The sequence below is a fragment of the Cucumis melo genome, chromosome 11, assembly GCF_025177605.1.
Source record: "Cucumis melo cultivar AY chromosome 11, USDA_Cmelo_AY_1.0, whole genome shotgun sequence".
Lineage (NCBI taxonomy): Eukaryota > Viridiplantae > Streptophyta > Magnoliopsida > Cucurbitales > Cucurbitaceae > Cucumis > Cucumis melo.
This window is the reverse complement of record NC_066867.1, coordinates 25,566,437-25,585,959: the sequence shown is the minus strand read 5'-3', so window position 1 is coordinate 25,585,959 and position 19,523 is coordinate 25,566,437. Positions and strand designations below refer to the sequence as shown.

Below are 19,523 nucleotides of genomic sequence, written 5' to 3'. Positions count from 1 at the left end.
TCTAATACAATTTAAATTTCTGTATGCATGATATACCAAGTAGTAATCGAATGGCTTCAAGTCGAGCAACAGGAGCAAAAGTTTCATCAAAATCAATACCTTTAACTTGAATATACCCTTGAGCTATTAATCTGGCTTTTTTTTTGTTACACATCCAGCTTCATCAGTCTTATTTTTAAATACCCATTTGGTGCCAATAACGTTTACACCTTCTGGTTTTGAAACTAACGTCCAGACATTGTTTCGTCTAAATTGGAGTAGCTTCTCTTGCATAGCATTTAACCAATACTCATCCTTCAGAGCAGAGTCAACAGTAGAAGGTTCAATTGTGGAAGTATAAGACAAATCAGCAACCATCTTCATGTAATCGATCTTTTCTTTCCTTCTGGTCTGCATCTCAGCTGACGGATCACCTATAATAGAGCTTGCTGGATGATTTTTCTTCACATGAGCAGATGGAATTAGTTCTGATTTCTTAGCGATACTTTCTTCTGATAATTTTTCCAAACTTTTGCCTGGATCATCAGACGGGTTATCAACTTTAGAAACTTCTACAATGCTCGTAGTTCTACCTTCAAACATGTTTGGAGTCTCATTTTCCTCATCATTCACCTGTTTGACAGCTGAATCAAGATCATTTATAACTACATTAATTGTTTCCATCACACTTTCAGATTTGTTATTGAAGACTCTATAGGCCTGACTGTTCTGAGAGTACCCAAGAAATATTCTTTGTTCTGACTTAGCATCCCATTTCTGGCGGTATTCCCTATCAGTTAAGATATAACATGTACTTCCAAATACATGGAAGTATTTAACATATTGCTTTCTATCTTTCCAAAGTTCATAAAATGTAACAGTCGTTCCAGTTCTAATAGTTACCCTGTTATGAATGTGACAGGCAGTATTTACAACTTCTATTCAGAAACATAGAGGTAAATTTTTGGCATGGATCATAACACGTGCCATTTCCTGTAACCTCCTATTCTTTCTTTCTACTACACCATTTTGTTGAGGAGTTATAGGTGCAGAGAATTCATGGTGTATTCCTTCTAACAGACAGAAACTGTTAAAGCCTTCATTATCAAATTCTTTACCATGATCGCTTCGAATCCTGATTATTTTCTTCCCTTTTTCACGTTGAAGCTTCAAACACAGATTTTTACATATTTTGACAGTATCTGTTTTGCCTTTGAGAAAGCAGACCCAAGTATACCTTGAGTAATCATCAACTAATACCAGCACATACCTATTTCCTCCCAGACTTTTTGTTTGCATCGGACGCATAAGATTCATTTGTAACAGTTCCAAGACTCTGTTGGTATAACATTCTTTTAGACTTTTATGAATAGACTTTGTCTGCTTGCCAATTTGACAGTCTCCACACAAAAAAAATCCATTTACTTCTAAATCAAGAATTTCCACAATTGCTTCATTTTTAATAATCTTTTCCAAACCTCTCATGCTGACATGCCCTAGCTTTTTATGTCATAGCCATGTTTGATCTGATCTTGTCAACTGGCAGGTGTCTGACGTATTTGAGTTACAGTGATAACAGTTATCAGTCTGTCGTTTACCACTCATATAAATCTGATTTTCTTTATTCATCACAGCACAACCAACATCATCAAAACTAATTTTGTAGCCTTGATCACATAGTTGACTTATACCGATCAAGTTTGCTTTTAGTCCGTCCACATACCTAACATCATTTAACCATGGCAAGTGATTTTTGTCTATATTGCATTTAGCGATAATTTTTCCTTTTGCACCATCACTAAAGGTAACATGTCCGGTGACACAGTCTTTTAAGTTCGTAAAGTAGGATCTATTTTCAGTCATATGTCTGGAGCACCCACTATCAAAATATCACGCATCATCTATGGTCTGAACGGATGTAAAAGCAATCTTACATCTATCAACAGATTTAATTCTTCAGACTGTGCGAGGTTGTACATGCCTCCTATTCCAGTATTTCTGTTGCCACAGCTGATCTCGCCTTAACTTATAGCAATTTGACCTGATATGACCTTTTCGATCACAATAGTAACAAATTCTCCCAAGAGATTTGACAGTAGTCCTGATGCCAGTCTCTGTACGAATCGTTTCATGTTCAACTCCCATTGAGGCAGGAACAAATTTGATTTCGGATGTAGCTTCAAGTCTACTTCAGAGCCCACAAATCCCAACCCATGTCTATGAGAACCGTTATGTCCAGACTTAAGTATTAAATCTAGATTCTTCATTCCTGAGTTTAGCATTTTAACAGATTTTAGAATCTGATCATTTTCATTCTGATATTCTCTCAGTTTTAACTTTAGAGAGGATATTACAGACAACAAACATTCATTTTCTTCTATAAGGTCTTGTATCCTTTCCTTTTTGTATTGCCCTTGCTTCACAATCTTCTTTCCACAAGGCTTCAAGCTTTTCAATTGTCAGATCATCATTTTTGTTTTCTTCAGAACTTTCACTATCATCATCAGAGTTCTCATTCGTAATTCGTATAGTGAAGGCATTTATGTTTCCATCATCGTCTCTACTATCACCAGATTCTTCATCCGATAGTGTGACACGAAATTTTTTCTTCTGTTTTCTTAGGTATATAGGACATTCTGGCTGATAATGACCAACTCCTCCACATTCTCTACACCTGAAAATCCTTATGTCACCTTCCTTCTTCTTGATATAACCATCACTTCTTCTATCAGAATTTTCATTATTCCTCCTGGTAGTGTCATCATTATTTCTTCTTCGATACAGATTAGAAGTTTAAGCATTCATACCTGTGGCATTCGTATTTTTTAGTTTTCGAAGGGTGTTTGTGAATTGTTTTGTTAATAAGGCTATTGACTCATCCATGTTTGCTTCAGTGTCACTTACAGCCTCCTCACCTACATGTGTGGATTTAAACACAATTCCTTTGCCTTTCTTACTTTCTCTATCAGCAGTGGTCATTTCAAACGTATGAAACGAACCAAACAATTCATCAAGCTTCAGTGTCGTAATGTTATGGGCTTCCTCAATGGCAGTAACTTTCGTATCAAATTTTCTGGGCAAGGATCAAAGTACTTTTCGCACTATTTTAGAGTCAGGTATCTTCTCTCCGAGCAGCAAGGATTCATTTGTGATTTCAAGCACTCTCTTATTGTAATCAAACAATGATTGATCCTCGGTCATTCTCAATGCCTCAAGCTTAGATGTTATCAATAGTAATTTAGAAATTTTTACTTTGGAAATGTCTTCATACGCTACCTCCAAGGTTTTCCAAGCTTCTTTGGTTGTACTGCACGAATTTATTAACTTGAAAACGTTCAGGTCAACACCATTGAATATAGCGTTAAGTGCTCTGGTGTTCCCAACAGATGCTTGCTCTTCAGCATCGGTCCAATCAACTTCAGGCTTTGGAACCAAAATACCATTCACGGTGATCATGGAAGGATCATTAACCGCCACAAGAGCCCTCCAAGCTTTTTCATCTAATGTCTTAATGAAGAAAATCATCTGAGGTTTCCAGTATGAGTAATTTTTGTCATCTAGAACAGAAGGACGTGATGCAGATGGTCCTGACTATCTCCATGATCCCTCAACCCGCTCTGATACCAAATAAAAAACATTAAAGTATAATCAAGGACCCTTCAGTTATAACTGCAGTTAATAATGCAAGTAATCACTAGTGAGACAGTAGAAGAGAATAACACATGAGACTTTGATAACCCAGTTCGGCCAATATTGTCTACGTCTGGGGAGCTGCACACAGCTCAGATGAGTCATTTTATTAATAGTCACCATAAACATTAGACATCAATATAGCTTATGTATACTACTCAATACTATAACTATATGACATGAGTATTAACGTCAGACTCCAGGCTCCCCCTGGAATAAAGAAGACTCCCGTCAACAACATCTGAAAGTCAGGCTTCCCCTGAACGTATGCATAACACTATTATTAATCAAACCAGCCATAGATTCATTCTACATATTACTCAACGCAGAACTCTTCTTTAGGTAGTCATATTGTTTCAGAAGACATAATTCAAGCTACCTTTCGTTGCGGGCACTTTAATGGTAAGTCGGAAGGAAGTATCAGCAACAAGAACTTTTCTCACTATTTTTGCGCACCTTTTACCCATCTTCAAAACATATATATATACATATTGATCCAGATATGTATAAGACTTGTATCTTTAATAAGATCCCTAAGCAATAGGAGCTTATTATATTCTTGGAGATAATTAGAGAGATTCCCTAAATATAGGAGAACCAAATATTCATTGATTATCTTCTCTTTTAAATAAGTTTTTTCTTTTAATTTTAAAGATATTCTTTTAGACAAAGAACACTTCAACAATAAATTATATTTATAAATAAATTAATAATAAATTATTGTCAACTACATTTTAGTGGATAGGTAAGAGTATTTTTATTATTTATAAATATATGATATCAACAAACATTTAAATATATTGGGATTTTGTCAAAAAGATTTTATGAGATTATCTTTTTAAGTGTTAAGATATTTATTTTAGGAATCTTGCATAAATATCTTTGTAAAATTTTTCTTATTGTTGGTATATATATTGCGGGTACGTCAGACGTGGGTGTGCAGAAGGATGAGAAGGATAAGAAGGATTTTTCTACTTAAGATCGGTTGAGAGATTGATCGCAGAAGCTACAAGCATAAAGAAGGTAGTGCGATCTTTTATCTGTGGTATCAACATGTTGATCTAAGATAATTTTGATGATGAGTAAGATGAACGATGAAGTAGTGATCAAAGTATTCATTGTAAAGTTCCGGAAAGCATGAAGACATCGTCGAGTAGATTCACTCATGCATTCAAAGGGAGTCTGGAGTCTGAAGCTAATAAGCATGTTAAATAGTCATATAGTTGAACAGAGATTATATACTGTATCGATGTATATTGATTAATAATGAATCATAATAATATTACTCATCAGGGTTGTGTGCAGCTCCCCAATTGTAGGCAATGTTGACCGAATTTGGTTACCAAAGTTCCTTGTGTTATTTACTTCTGTTGTCCCTCTAGCTATTACTATTGTTAAATACTTTAGATTGAACTAGAGGTTAATTTGATTATCTCACACTGTTTTTCAATTGGTATCAGAGCGGGTTGCAAATCCATGGAGATAATCCGGGAAGGACCTTAAGTTCACCCCTCTTGTCCTCGATGGCAAAAATTATTCATATTGGAAACCTCATATTATTTCGTTTATTAAAACTTTAGATGGGAGAGCGTGGAGAGCCCTTGTGGCTGGGTATGAACCACCAATGATCACTGTAAACAGTGGCGTATCTAGAAATTTTGTATAAGGGGGCACTATATAATAAACAAACTAAAAAATGTAAAAAAAAAATCATAGCTTCAAAAATTAATTAATTTAATGCGTATTACAATTGTCCTCTACGAGTTTTCATGTTTTGAAATCGATCCATGATAAATTTATTATCTAACTTATCCAATAAATCTTTCTCAATATAAGCTATAATACAATCATTCATCCATTGATCTCTCATTCGATTGTGCATTTGAGTCTTCACAATATTCATAGTAGAAAATGTTCTCTTTACAGTAGCTAGTTGTTGCAACTGGTAAAATCAACGTCAATGTGAGCAACCGATAAACTAATGGATAGACCTTATCTCTTTTCGTAATGACCATTTTCACTGCAAGATCACCAATGCTTTTTAGTTCAATAAACTTTGAACGCATGTCAAAAATGTAATTTTGAAGTTGATCCTCAAGCATAGAGAGTTCAATAGCTGAAAAGTCTCTTGGATAAAACTGAGCAAGTCGACTAAGTTTTTTCCTATCAAAAGCAGCAAATGAATAAGTCTGATTCAAACAAGTCATACAGAGAAGCAATTCAGTACTTGATTAAGTAAAACGATTATTCAATTCTTGAAGTTGCATATCGATGACAGTATAGAAGACTTCAACCCGATAATGATGCAAATTTGTAATTGGTTGAGATTTTCGACTTTTTCATCCTCAAATTAAAGACATAACATCCATTTTAAGAACTTCAATATCATGACTATTACAGAAATAAGAAACTCTTTCCAATAATGAATCTCATCCGGATTCTCTCATTGCTTGCAGTCTACCTTTATAAATGTTGACTAAATTCATTGCATTCACAATATCCTGCCTAAATTAGTATTAAGCAATATAAGTATTATGATTTATCACATAGATTGAAAAAGTATTAAAACTAAAAATAGTAAGAAGAATTTGAACTTACTGGCGAATTGATATGGTACGTATATTCTAACGATGAACGAAAAAAAAATTATCTTCTAGCCTTTAATTCTGAAATTAATTAAAATAAATATATGCATAAGTAATGTAAATGTGAATTTAAAAATTACATCAAAAAAAGAAAAGAAAAAAAGAAAAATAATACATTTTTCATGGAATATTGTTGAGAGAGTGAAAGTTTAAATCACCAACTTTGTTGTATTTGTTTCTAAATATTTGTTAAATAACAAATGACGGTGGCTAGAAAATAAGTTATGGTTTTATCTTAGGCAGGATATTGTGAATGCAATGAATTTATAATTTAGGCAGGATATTGCTTAATACTAATTTATATGTCCCTCTACATAAGCTTAATAGAAGTTAAATTATATGTCCCTCTACATAAGCTTCGAAGTTATAACATGCTTCCATCATCAATTTATAAGCCTCATGATCGAATTCGTCTTTCGTCTGCCTTTGGGAAAAGTTTGCTTCTGTCAGGTCTAACTTTATCTCTCGGTTTGTTATCTTAGTCAGCGGTGTAGTGAAGCTTTCTTTTAAGACTTTAATGTCACCAACCTCGCCTTGATAGAGGGACATAGCACAAGATTGGTGGGTTTGAAGTCTTTTTACCCCTCAATGCAAGATCATACTCTTTGTGATGCCAACAGATATCTCACCCTTTCCAGAGTTAAAGGTTCATGTACTTTCATGTGGTTCCTTTCTTATGCTTGCAAGTGACTTTAGTTGTGATTTATCTTCTCTTTTTATAAGGGAAATTTCTGTAGGCATAGCTTATGAGATATTATCATTCTTCAAATAAAACTTTGCATCTGCGAAGTGAGACTCGGCCTTTGAGAACGAGTTAGAGTCAGCTTCAACCTTCTTTATGCCATCTTGATAAAATTTAAAGCATCGATGAAGTGTCAAAGTTACTACACAATTTCCATGAATCCAAGGACGACCTAGTAACAACTTGTAAGTGGTCCTAGAGTCTATGACATGAAACGATGCTCTGGCCTTTAGGTCCCCTATTGTGAGTTCTAAGCGTATCATGCCTATTGCTCTTTGGCTACTGTGGTTGAAACCTTGGAGTACCAGCTTACTATTTGAGAGTTATTCGTCCATCAAGATGCTTAATTGCCTCATAGTCAACTTCGACATGAGAATGAGGTCGACTCTGTGTTCTCACACATATTTAGAAACATTCAAAGGTCTATTATAAAAGTTTGGATCCCAATAACAAATCCTTATCTGAGAAGCTATAGACATACAATAAGGAGCACTCACATGTGTCGCAGATGCCAAAGCACTCGAAGTTAATGCTCCTGAATTTAACAACGCATCAATAAGGATGGTTTGGTATCTTGAGGAAGTGATAACAGATCATCCACATTGAACCTTGATATGTCTTTTCACACTCTATCCTCCTCTACTGATCTTGGAGGAATGTTTTCTTCCTTCGTTGCGTTGATAGCATGATACGCAACAACTTCTGGGATTTCATCATGATGATCACGAAGGAAGTTTGTTGAAAAGAAGTCTACCAAGGTTACTAAGTGCTGAGGTCGAGAACAATCCTTGTCTTCCTCCTACACGGGCTTAGGCTTCCTAGTCTTCTTCTTCTTCTTTTTCTTATGGTCCTTATTCCCTCTTTTATAATTTTGGTAGGAATGGAACTCTTTTTGGGTCAAAGTTGACTATCTTTCTTTCGGCGTTGTCACAACTATCCACCCTTCATCGTCTTCTTCGACCAATCTTTCTTTTCCTTGAGAATCCTTTAGTGCAACTTCCTAGCAGAATTGGACAGCTATAGACTCAAAGGTCCCAAATTGGACCAAGCTTTTCCTTTGCTAAAAAATCGATGTTAACGAAGATCTGACATTATCTTCTCTACAGCATGATTTTTTTAAGTTATTTCCTGCAAGTCTAGTTCGATCTTTTTTTTATGAGTCAACCTGAGAATTAGCTCCTTTAACACAAAAAAAATCTCTATTGGGTGATCGATGACTCGATGATACTTTTAGTAGTTAGAATCATCTATCTTTCTTGCTTGCTCAAGTCGCTTACACTCTGGCAGTTGGATTAGCTGCTTCTCCAGTAGTTACTTTAGCATGTCTGCGATATTTGAATCAGGAAATGGGTAAACTTTTTCTTGTCTTTCCTTTAAAGTTAGACGGCTTCTCTCTCTTCGTCGTCTTTCTTTTCAGCTCTTAGTTCCTTCCTTTTAGAGAACATCACCGAGGTCATGTTTATGACCATAGATTTCTTCACGGTGCTCTTCACTATCTTTTCAGCACTCTTCATCTCTTTCTTATCTTTCTTTACTTTAAGAACAAGAAAATCCTTAGTTCCTTTGTTCACGATGCTCCATATCATGTGCGGGGCTTTATTCCTTACAAAATGTAGAGAAATTCCTAGTGCATGCCTTGAGTGCACATTTCTACGACCGACAGTTCGGTGAGTTGATCTTTGCAGTCAATACTCAAAGCCCTTCATCGGTTGATGTAGTTCAGTGACTGGCTCTCTCTTTTTTTTTTTTTTTGTGTTTGTAAGCTCCATCATACTTACGGTATGTCTAGTGTTGTAGAAGCAGTTTAAGAACTATTTTTCTAATTATTCCCACTATCAATGACTTCGAGCTCCAAATCGATATACCACTCAAAAGCATTTCCTTTCAAGCTTCAGACAAACTTCCTGAGTAGTTACTATTTTTCCCGTCTTGACTAATTCTAACCTCCCGAGTATAAATCCGCATTCGTTTTCTTAAAATTCAAATCATATTTGAATATAAATCCGGTCAAAGTTTTGTTTCTCAAAGATAAAAGTCAACAAGTTGACTTTTAAAACTTTTACTGTTTCAAAACTTTCCAAGCTTAAATATGAATCTATATTCATATTTATTTAAATCATATTTAAACCCAAAGGTTAAAGTTTATATCTACCGACTTATATCATATATATTTGTCAGTTTCTCTCTCTTTTCATAATTCGAACAATTCGAGTTACTTCAACATATTGTTCTTAGTTGAATCCATATGAGCTAGTAGGGGAACCTAATAGACCTATAGATCATGGGCTCCAACGATTCGAGATTAACTGGCTAAACTCTTTTAGACCAAGCTTAATCAACATTCGTTAACTAAAGAGACATTCCACTAAAGACTCTTAGTTGCACTCCCCTCACAATAGATATATTTTTGTCCACCTGATATAACCATGATGAGTAAGTTGAACCTTCACAGGTTGTTCTTAATCTTGGCTGGGTCAAAATACCATTTTACCCTCGAGATTACATCTTGTTCCTTAAGACCCACTGATCCGCTATTGAACAATTGGTTTAAGGTCCAACCTATAAACCTAAATCCTTCTCGGGCCAATGAGAAAGTGGGGCCCCTTATTCAAGACTTAGATTTAGTACTTAAGGGAACAACCTATCTACTATCCCAGAAACGGGTAGGAGCGAATTTCGTCTCGCACTCTATGTCCCTAGCTATCTACTCGGTCTTATCCCTGAAATGGGAGGCTTATTGGGTCAGCGACGATGAGCTGTCCTCACCTATGCAGATCTAAGGACACTACCGAATGAACAGAAGTTCATAGTTAGCTCAAGATTAAGATCAAGTTACTTAGGTCATCATAAATGAAATAGTCAGTTTATAGTTTACGGTGTTATAACAAAAAATGACTATTTCGTGGTTCCAGTCTTGTGCAAACCATTTACATAGGATGCCTCCACTCCCATGTCTCTACATGGACGATTCAGGATTACATCGTTTGTACTAACTACAGAGCGGACCGCGTCCATAGTGTTTATCCAGAATAAAGCGCCCAACATTATTCATACACTATAGACTATTTGCGCTATTAACTTGAACTTAATCATGTTTATGCCTCTACATAAAGTTTAAGTGTATTTGACAAACTCAGTAGAATAGCCTCGGGGCCTAAATTTATTGGTTTTAAGATTATAGCATTCAATAATAAAATTTATTGAATCAAATAACAAAGTATGAGTTTTATGACACAAATTCCAACAGATCCAACAGTCATAATAAAGATATGTAGAGTCATCAAAACCAGTCAATTTACGTTTTTAATTTTAATTTGGGACATATATCAACTTCTAATTAGTCCCAAATTCAATTATTTTTTATTTTTTTTGTCATTAATTTGGTAAATGACGTGACAAAATGTGATTTGTCCAAAAATTCTTATTCAATCGACACTAAAACAAACCAAACAAAACTAAATGTGTGTTTGGGAGTAATTTTGATATGGCTAAAATCATTTAAATCACTTTTATCTAAAATAATCAAACATCTGAGAATAAAATAAATTTGATTTTTGAAAAATAAAAAATCACTTTAAATTTATTTTTGAAGTACCACTAATCAAGTTATTCTTCTTTGGAAATTCTAAAGCTATTATTTATTTAATAAAAAAATTCAAAAATTGTTATTGGCCAACTTTCGATTACTCTTTTTTTTAACCATCGTTTGCAAACTTTCAATGATTACCCCATCACAGGCAAACTTCCGACAACCATTTTTTAATGGTTATCGTTGACAAATTTCCTATGATAGTTTTTTTTACGATGGTCGCCAGTAAACCTCTGGTCACATCTCAATTATTTCTCAATGGTTGCTGACGACCATTTTTTCACAACTAGTACCGACCAATCTCTAATGACTTGTTTTCAAAATCATCACCGATCAATTTTCAACAACTATCTTTTATGACTGTTTTCGAACAACTTCACGCAACCATTGCTGCCAACCTCAAATCGACGTTTTCCAAAATCATTGTCGATCAATTTTCGACTATCGCTTTTTAGCAAATGTCAAACAATTCGAACAACTTCCAACAAATTAGTTATTTATTCAAAATAAATTAATAAAATTAGATATTTAATCGAACTTCGAGTGACCATATTCTCGACAACCATTTTCTTTGAACTGTCGACGACCGTGTTTCGGTGACCATCGTAGACCAACTTAAGCGACCATTACTGGCAACCTCTAATCACCATTTTTCAGTTTACCACCACCGACCACCGTTTTCAACGACAACGGTTGGTGACCAACTTTTTAACAAAAACATTTTTTAAAAACAAATGTAAAAAAAATTAATAAAAAATATATTATTCTAATTAATTGGTTGAATAATTTTTAAATATAAAATATAATTTGGTAATTTTAATATCACTTTTGAACCAAATATGTATTAATTCAAAATCATTTTAAGTATTTAAAAATAACTTCAAAAATTTTGAAACCAAACCAAAATTTGATGGTTAAAAAATCACTTTTACAAAATCTCTTCACCTAAAATCACTACTTCAAGTATCACTACCAAACATACCTAAAATCAAAATTAATTTTAGTTTGGAAATCATTTTTTCTCTTATCAAAATCATTTTACATTTAAATGATGGTGTTTGACATAAACTAAAAATAAATTTACATAAATATAGAAAAAGTGGTAAATATTTATGGTCCGTATAACAATGTAAGAAAAGCCTATGAAGCCGACAAAATATATTCACAACTTCATGTTTGCCCTTGCGTCACCTCTCTTTCTTCTTCTTCTTCCTTCTTTGCAATTACTTCTCTTTCAGATTTCTTCATCTCCACTTCTAAATTTTCTTTCTTCTATTTCTAATCGATTTATTTTTCTGTTTAAATTTCTTATTTCATCTTCACCATTTTCGGCAATATTGTACAAAACTACTTCATTTTCCTCGTATTTGAGAATATCAAGATCTTTTGAATATAATTTGAACATGATCTAAACGATCGTTTACCATTGTCAACACGATTGTTTACTATGGTCAACACAATCGCTTAAATTTGAAGCTTTTTTCCATCCTTTAAAACGAATTACACAAGGTGTTGAATGATTTAAACAATCGTTTACCACGGTCAACACGATCATTTGATTTGAAGTTTTTAATTATTATTTATATTAGACGACACAATCTCTTACCATAATCAACATGATCGTTTTTCATGATCAGCACAAACGGTGTTGACCTATTTGCCATGGTCAACACCGATTGTTTAGTATAGTCAACACGATCGTTTAAATTTGAATTTTTTTTTCAATCGTTAAAAAGAACTACACGATCGTTTATCATGACCTAAACGATAGTAGATCATTCGTTTAGACTGTAGTACACAATCTTTTATAAAAATATTACTCGTGTGCGCTTGTAATTGATTAATCGCATGTTGATTGAAACATTTTTTGTATCTCCATTTTCAGAATTGTTTTATACAATATAAATATTTTACCGATTTGTTATATTTTTTAAAAAAATCCAATACAAAATATTTTTTACTATGTACACACTGACAGCCTGTTAGATCTATCAATATGAGATTTTTTTTGTTACTAATTATTGTTTTAGTATGTTTTAAGATGAAATTTTTACTTTGGAACTTTTTGAACTTTTGTGGAATTTTTGGTCTAACCAAGGCTTAAAATATCAATGTTGATAATATTAAAGTTTTAATTTTGCATATTTTTGGAAAAATTATAAAAAAATTCAAAAATTTTAATTATTGAATAAATATTTTATAATTTTCAAATCGTTATGAAATAAAGAACCAAAAACTAGATAAGAACACAAAAGAAGAATAAAGAAAAGAAGGAGAAGAGAAACAATTGAACTCAATTGTAGTGTGTAGGACATATTATGGTCTAAGTTTATAGGATATATTATGGTATAGGTTACATTATGAAATTCAATGAGATGAATATTACAATATGGAATTGAATAAGAGTTATATGAAAATTGTAATTTATGTAGGCTATGAATATCTACATTTATAATATATCATTATATTTACAATACAAATAATGTATATTTTTGTATTTGACTTGTATCAATGTCATTTGATATTTATTTTTTGTGATTTATGGATTTTTATAAGATATAATTAAAATATCAATTCACCTCTTCTACCGATTTTGAACCAATGAAAATGTGAAAAGATCAACATATTAGTGGAAATTTAAAACTATCATATTAACTTTAAATTTTGGTTTTTATTATGAGTGCTAAAAAACTTGAGTCAAACTTGGATTATTGAGAGCATTTCGAAAATTTGTAGGTATAAGGCTATTTACGAAACTTTTCAATAGTTCAAAAGTATTTTTGAAACAAACAATTTCTATCCAAAACAAATGGTAAGAGAATTTTTAAACCCTTTTCGAAAGTTTGAAGATATTTTTAATGCTAGCCACAAAATTTGAAAGCATTTTTTATAATTTAGCGTAAGTTCAAATATCCTAATTCAGTTGATGAGTAAAAGAATAATGCAGCCAGGAAGCAAAGACAATGAAGATTTGGGAATGCAATGGTTATTTCAGTGTAATCCATTTCATATTTGTTTGAACAATGGCCATATTCTTTACTAGTTTATACCTCTAAACTCCAAAATTGGATGACAGCCCCCATATAAAGAAAGAAATTAAAAGATTAGGGATGTTAATAATAGTTAACCCCTTGCCTGTTCTAATAAAGGAAAGGGTATATGATAGTAGTAGTAGTTAATCTCTACTCAAACAATCCTCAAGCTCGAGATCTACGCCCACCCGATTTTTAATATTTGCCGTAGCATCGAGAGGCGACTTACATTTTTTCTGCAACTCCTTGAATCTGCAAACATCAAAAGAATGTTTCTTGAATAGCTTCCTTTGCCTTGAGAGGAAAAGCCTCTTCAATAGATCTTGGTAAGTGGGATCTCTTGAAGTGAACAGGAAATAGGCATAGCCTATAACTAATCCGGTTGTTGTGGTGAAAAATGCTATTGGTTCCATTACATCCCATGAAAATTCCCAGAATGTTAGCCTGAAGAAGAGTCCAACTTGTAAAACAGCTAAGCCTAGCCCAGTCCATAGTATTCGGCGCACCTGCTTATGTGCTAATACGTCGATTTCTTCCTTCTTTTCTTGCAGCTGCTTTAGCTCGCTCCTCGTTGGATCGTCTTCCGGCATCAAAGCAATGGGAATGGCTCGTCTGACAAGATCCACCACCTATAAAACATTGAGATTAAGTTTATATGAGTCAAAAAGCTACTGGTGCCGAAAACAAACTTGTGAATTTATATCCAAAATGATTGGCTAATGTTTTACATGTATTAACAGATTCTGTTAGTGAGAATGTGTAATGTGGGAAAAAGAATCAGGTTCTCACTTCCGCAGTTGTGCGAAAAGAACATACTAGTAAACAGCATCAAGGATATGGCCTATTGTGCCACACGATTGAAGCTTCCAGCATACAATAAGAATGTGAATATATTGACTACTCAGAGATGCTCATTATATCACCTTGGGATATATACATGAAGAGAATCGCCAATTACAGTATCATAATCCCAGTTATCAGCACAATCAAATCACAAATACACTTAATGGACCATACACTCTAAATCTTAAGAATAAAATGTAGTATCTTTCCTTTTCCCCTTGTTCTCTCCTCTCATCTTCATTTGGCCATTGGCCCACAAAGTGCAGATTGAGCCATACTTTCCTCTTGAACAGCTGGTCCTCTAACTTTAACCAAAATATAGCCAACAATGATACTTTCAGTTATCAGTTTGCGGATCATAATAACAAACACAAAAAAAGAAAGCTACGATCAAGTTCTTGAGCCAAGGATACAAGCATACTAAGAAGTCCTCGAGCGAATACGATGAAAGTGAAATGAAAGAAGATATCCTCAGCACTCCAAACTTGTTGATCAGAGTGTGTTTAGTGACAGATCTTGTAATTCGAATCAGATGGAGATGGATATGATTTGGTAAAGCTAAATTCTTTCAAGAAGGCACGCTAATCCCAGAGAAAGGCTCATACGAAAATCAAGGCATTAGTCACACTTGCAGTTCTGACATTGGCTAAAAACAAGGAGTGATCTAGGATCTCAACAAAGAGAGAAAAACATTTTGAAACTGCTAATCAAGTCTCTCGGAGTTCAAAACCCACTACACATGAATGCTCATATTATAAAATTTAAAACAAATTAAACAAGAGAGGCAGTTCCTATCGATTCTTGTTCAACTAAATCTGTTATACCGAGTACAGGAGCAATGAAAGATGTTCAAAATGTACATTTTCACCGATCTTTAAAAAGGAATTTTGGACATCCTTGATGTTACAGACAGTGTCATATATGTCGAGTGTTTGACAGGGAAGCAAAAGACAATACTTCTCAAGTTTTGTGTGGACAGGTAGAGCAGAAAAAAAGTGATTGGATAAATGAGGTGGACGTCCCAGCTTGGAAAATATGGGATGGAACTTTTGACTTTCATAGATTTGCTGTGTTCCACTTGGTGTTCTTTTTCCAACCTTTTTTGAAAACCTCATTCCTTCTATACTTAACACAAATTTAGGGGCTTTATGTCGGTTATATGAAACTTTTAACTAAATCAATGGAAAGTTTGGGTCCTTCAAAACTAAATAAATCAAGTGCCTATCCAAACTATTGACTTTTACCAGTTTAAGTTTAGGAACAAAGTAGTGACCCACAAAAATATTGTTTAAGAAAAAGGAAACAAATAAAACATAAACTACATCTCCAAAATTCATCTCAGAGCCAATAAACATCGCGCTTAAGAGGAAGATTTCTTGGGAAAGTATAAATTACAAGTCCTCAAGTCTTAAAACTCCAAAGACTACCTTTCCCAACACAGTAATCTTAATCAGTATTGACGTTCTTCTCTAACTTTTCAATGTTTTCGTAGAACTTGGCCATCTTTTTTGTGGCTAATTCTGAAAAGTGGCATTTGATAACCCAATAGCTGACCATCATCTCGAAGCTGTGTTTTTTAAGTGTTCCTTCTTTTGGTCCACCCTGCTTTTTTATTTTGTACTTTCATTCATCATAATAAAAACATTGAAAAGCCAGTTTTTCCATTAAGGAAGGAAAATCCATTGAAAGACTTCTAAATGCCGGTTCCAGCCGACCTAGTTAACCCCAAAACCTTATGCGAATGTCATGTTCATTCTCTAAACCTTTTTAGAGAACATAAAAACAACACAAAAGTCAAAAACAACAAGAATTTCCAAACTTTCCCCTTTGATTTGTCTTTTTCTCTCTTTTATATTTACATATATCAGTCAGTAAACGGACCCAGCTTGACGTACCCTAGATCTCACGAGACAACCCAAATTCGTAGAAATTAAATCCTATCTCGTGGCTACCATTGATTGAACCATCCCGTACCAATGTCTTTCTTTCTCACAGCCATGGCGGCCCCTCTTTGATTTGTCTTAAATTCAAGATTTAAAACGTCCCCAACTTTCAAAATGCTCTTAAATTTGGAAAAACATATACATCTAAAGAACTTCATTACATAGAACTCTATCCTTTCGACAAAAAACTTCAACCTACCATCCGTATTTCTGACACTAAATAAACTAAGAGAAATTGAATAATGATTATGATATATGAAGAGATGCAAAGGCAAAAAATTAACTGAATGTCCCCACCAAATACCAACCTTGTCAGGATGAAGATAGACCTTATCGCGAAAGAGAAGAACCACACCAGCTTCATCAAGAACTCGAGCAAAAGTAGCAGCTTCATCCTCAGACCTAGCAACACCCATGCTTTTACAAGCTTCTAGAAGCTCCAAATATCCAATCGCCTCCTTCCCATCGGTCCCCAATTTCATCTTCAACGCCTCAACATTAACCAATCTCATCAACCTTTTCGCTTCCCCAAACGAAATCTCCTCTTCCCCAATTCCATTACCAGATTCTTCCTTCACAGACCCGATACCAGGGCCACCACCACTCTCACTTTTATCCACATCGCGACGAACTCCAGTAAAATTCCCTGAATCCACAGACGACGAAAACAAAGCAACTCCGGTACAAAACCAACTGGAGGACCGTAGAGGCGGCGATGGATTGAAGGAAACTCCAGCAGAAAGCCCTAGAGTACCATAATAAACCGGAGAAGAAGACCCAGAAACCCCATTAACCAACAATCTGCGAGTGAATAAACTAGTGGCAGAAGAACAGCATTTCCTCCACATGATCCCGTTTGTCAAGAGCTGAAAAATAAGTGAACAAAAACAGAAAGCTCAAGCTCTGGCGATAATGTTCAAAAGTGGAATGGAGAGGTTGTTAGAAGAATCATGGTGAAAAGATGGAAGAAGAAATAGAGGAAGGGAATGTGAAAAGAGAGTGGGGGGAATGTTTATATAAATGGGATTTGGTTGTGTTGTTGTTGTGTGGTGTTTGTGTTTGTGTTTGTGTTTTGGCGGTTTAAAGAATGGGATTTTGGAAGGGCCCCGTTCCGATGGAAACGGGAAAAGCAAAGCAAGGAGGCAATGGCGTGGAAGGGAGGCTTGGTCCACAACCCTACGCAGCTCTTCCGTGTGTTGTTTTGTTATTTCTCTTTCGACCGCGTTAAACGCTTTGTAGCTTTCCCAAAATTGGATTTTTATTTTATTTTATTTTATTTTATTTTATTTTATTTTATTTTATTTATTTATTTATTTATTTATTTATTTATTTATTTTCATTTCGCACTTTCACTAATGTACTTCTTTAAAATAATAAAATTATAGGTAATTGTTGTTGTTGTTGTTGGTGTTTGACCCACCTACCTAGTTGGTGTTGTTTAAAATTAAAATAATTTTCATCCACTAACTTCAATAATTTACTACATAGCTTTGCACTTCCATCCTACATTACCTTCTAACCTCACATTTTACAATTCAACTTACTCAACTCACACTCTCTCTGTATGTATTTAGTTTTAGTTTTTGCAAAAATGAGGATCCAAATTGAAACTTTTTGAACGAAATGATGCAAATTGTTGTTAAGTTTAACCTTCATTTTGATTTTTCTTTTAACTAATTTGCTGTTCAGCATTAGCACACTTAAATGTCAATTGAGCTATGTTATGTTTGGCCACACTTCACATCTTGTTGTTATATTTTACTCTTCATTTGTGTGTTCGTTTTTTTTTTTTTTTTTAATGCTTTAACATTTTATAGTTAAATAGATATAAAATATGAAAATTTTAAACTTAAAGTAGAAATATATGTCAATGCAATCTGTGACGGTGTTAAATACTTTTATATTTTAATTAGTCTATATATTTTCTCTCATGAGTGAATGACTTAGGTTTGACATTTGTCGAAGTTAATCGAGACATTGTGTCTTGTCAAAGTGAACATAGTTTAACTAGCATAGAGTTTGTATCAACTATTAAGAGATTTGTGATTTAGATCTCCCAACTCTCATTGTACTAAAAAAAATTTAAAGTGTCACTAGATTAAGAGATTAGTGAAGCTACATAATATTTATTTGCTTTGTCGAGCATACAACGCCTAAAAAACAACGTAGGATCGACACATAAAGATCAAGAGCATTTCATGCACTCTTTCAATTCATCCCTGTTTCAGCTTAAGAGGGGCAGGTTGTTGGCTGACATTAGGGTTTGCCCTTTGTCTTCTCTCATTTAGAGGCAAGGAAGAAAAGAAAGCCTAAGGGGTTAACAAGAAAACTTAAGAAAGGTTCTGGCTCTATCCCCTTTTTAGTCTTTGCTCCGACCCTAGACTTTCTTTATTCTTCTTGTCTTGTAGCCTAGGTTTAGGCTTGTTAGCATAGCCCCTAGGAAGTCATTCCAGAAAGCTTCTACTCTTTTTAAGAAAATAAACAAGTCCTTCGAACGGATTTGACTCCTACCTCATTTCTCCTTTTGATCCCAACATCTTTCTGAAAATACAGCCTCTTAGGAAAAGTTGCTTCACTCCTAATTCTGAGTCTAGCTACCGCAAGAACAGAAACTTCTAAGACTCAACGTCCAAATGGGTTCTTTTGCTTGTTTCTTACTGTCCGTATCGTTGTGGGAGCCTTACCTTTTATTTCTTATTCTTCTAAGAACCCTTTTGGTTTCATTAGTTTACCAGGTGGCAAAAATTGAAGCAATGAAATAACTTGCACAACCAAGTGGAGAGGAAGGAAGGGCCCATTCACCCCTTTTGTTTTCATATTTTGCCCTGCGTATAAGAAGATTCTTTTTTTCTTACTGTTCTCCCTGTCGTCATGATGTCGAAGAAAGAGAGGAATCAGTTAGCCCTCCTTTTTAGACCTAGGCTCAAGCCTCATTCCTTACATTTTTTTTCTTTGTTAAAAATCACATTTGGTCATAAAATTTGAGGTGGTTGTCATCTGAATCTTAATTGAAAGAAAATAAAACAAAAAATTAGGATGAATTAGAAAATAAGTTTTAGA

The 19,523-nt window shown here is 34.2% G+C and overlaps 1 protein-coding gene across 1 annotated transcript; it reads right to left on the bottom strand.

Annotated features, from left to right (window-relative positions):
- Nucleotides 1-13,615: 13,615 nt before the first annotated feature.
- Nucleotides 13,616-17,662, bottom strand: LOC103496260 (calcium uniporter protein 6, mitochondrial-like). The gene is made up of 2 exons (XM_008458042.3): nucleotides 16,772-17,662; nucleotides 13,616-14,306 (listed from the first exon to the last, which is right to left on the bottom strand). The coding sequence occupies exons 1-2, from the start codon at nucleotides 17,309-17,311 to the stop codon at nucleotides 13,821-13,823; spliced, it is 1,026 nt and encodes a 341-aa protein (XP_008456264.1). The 5' UTR covers nucleotides 17,312-17,662; the 3' UTR covers nucleotides 13,616-13,820.
- Nucleotides 17,663-19,523: the final 1,861 nt, after the last annotated feature.

Excerpts from the sequence above, each read along its gene's own strand:
- LOC103496260 (XM_008458042.3), bottom strand. The coding sequence starts at position 17,311 with ATGTGGAGGAAATGCTGTTCTTCTGCCACTAGTTTATTCACTCGCAGA. Across the intron at positions 14,307-16,771 it reads TCTATCTTCATCCTGACAAG|GTGGTGGATCTTGTCAGACG; the intron begins GTTGGTATTTGG and ends AATGTTTTATAG.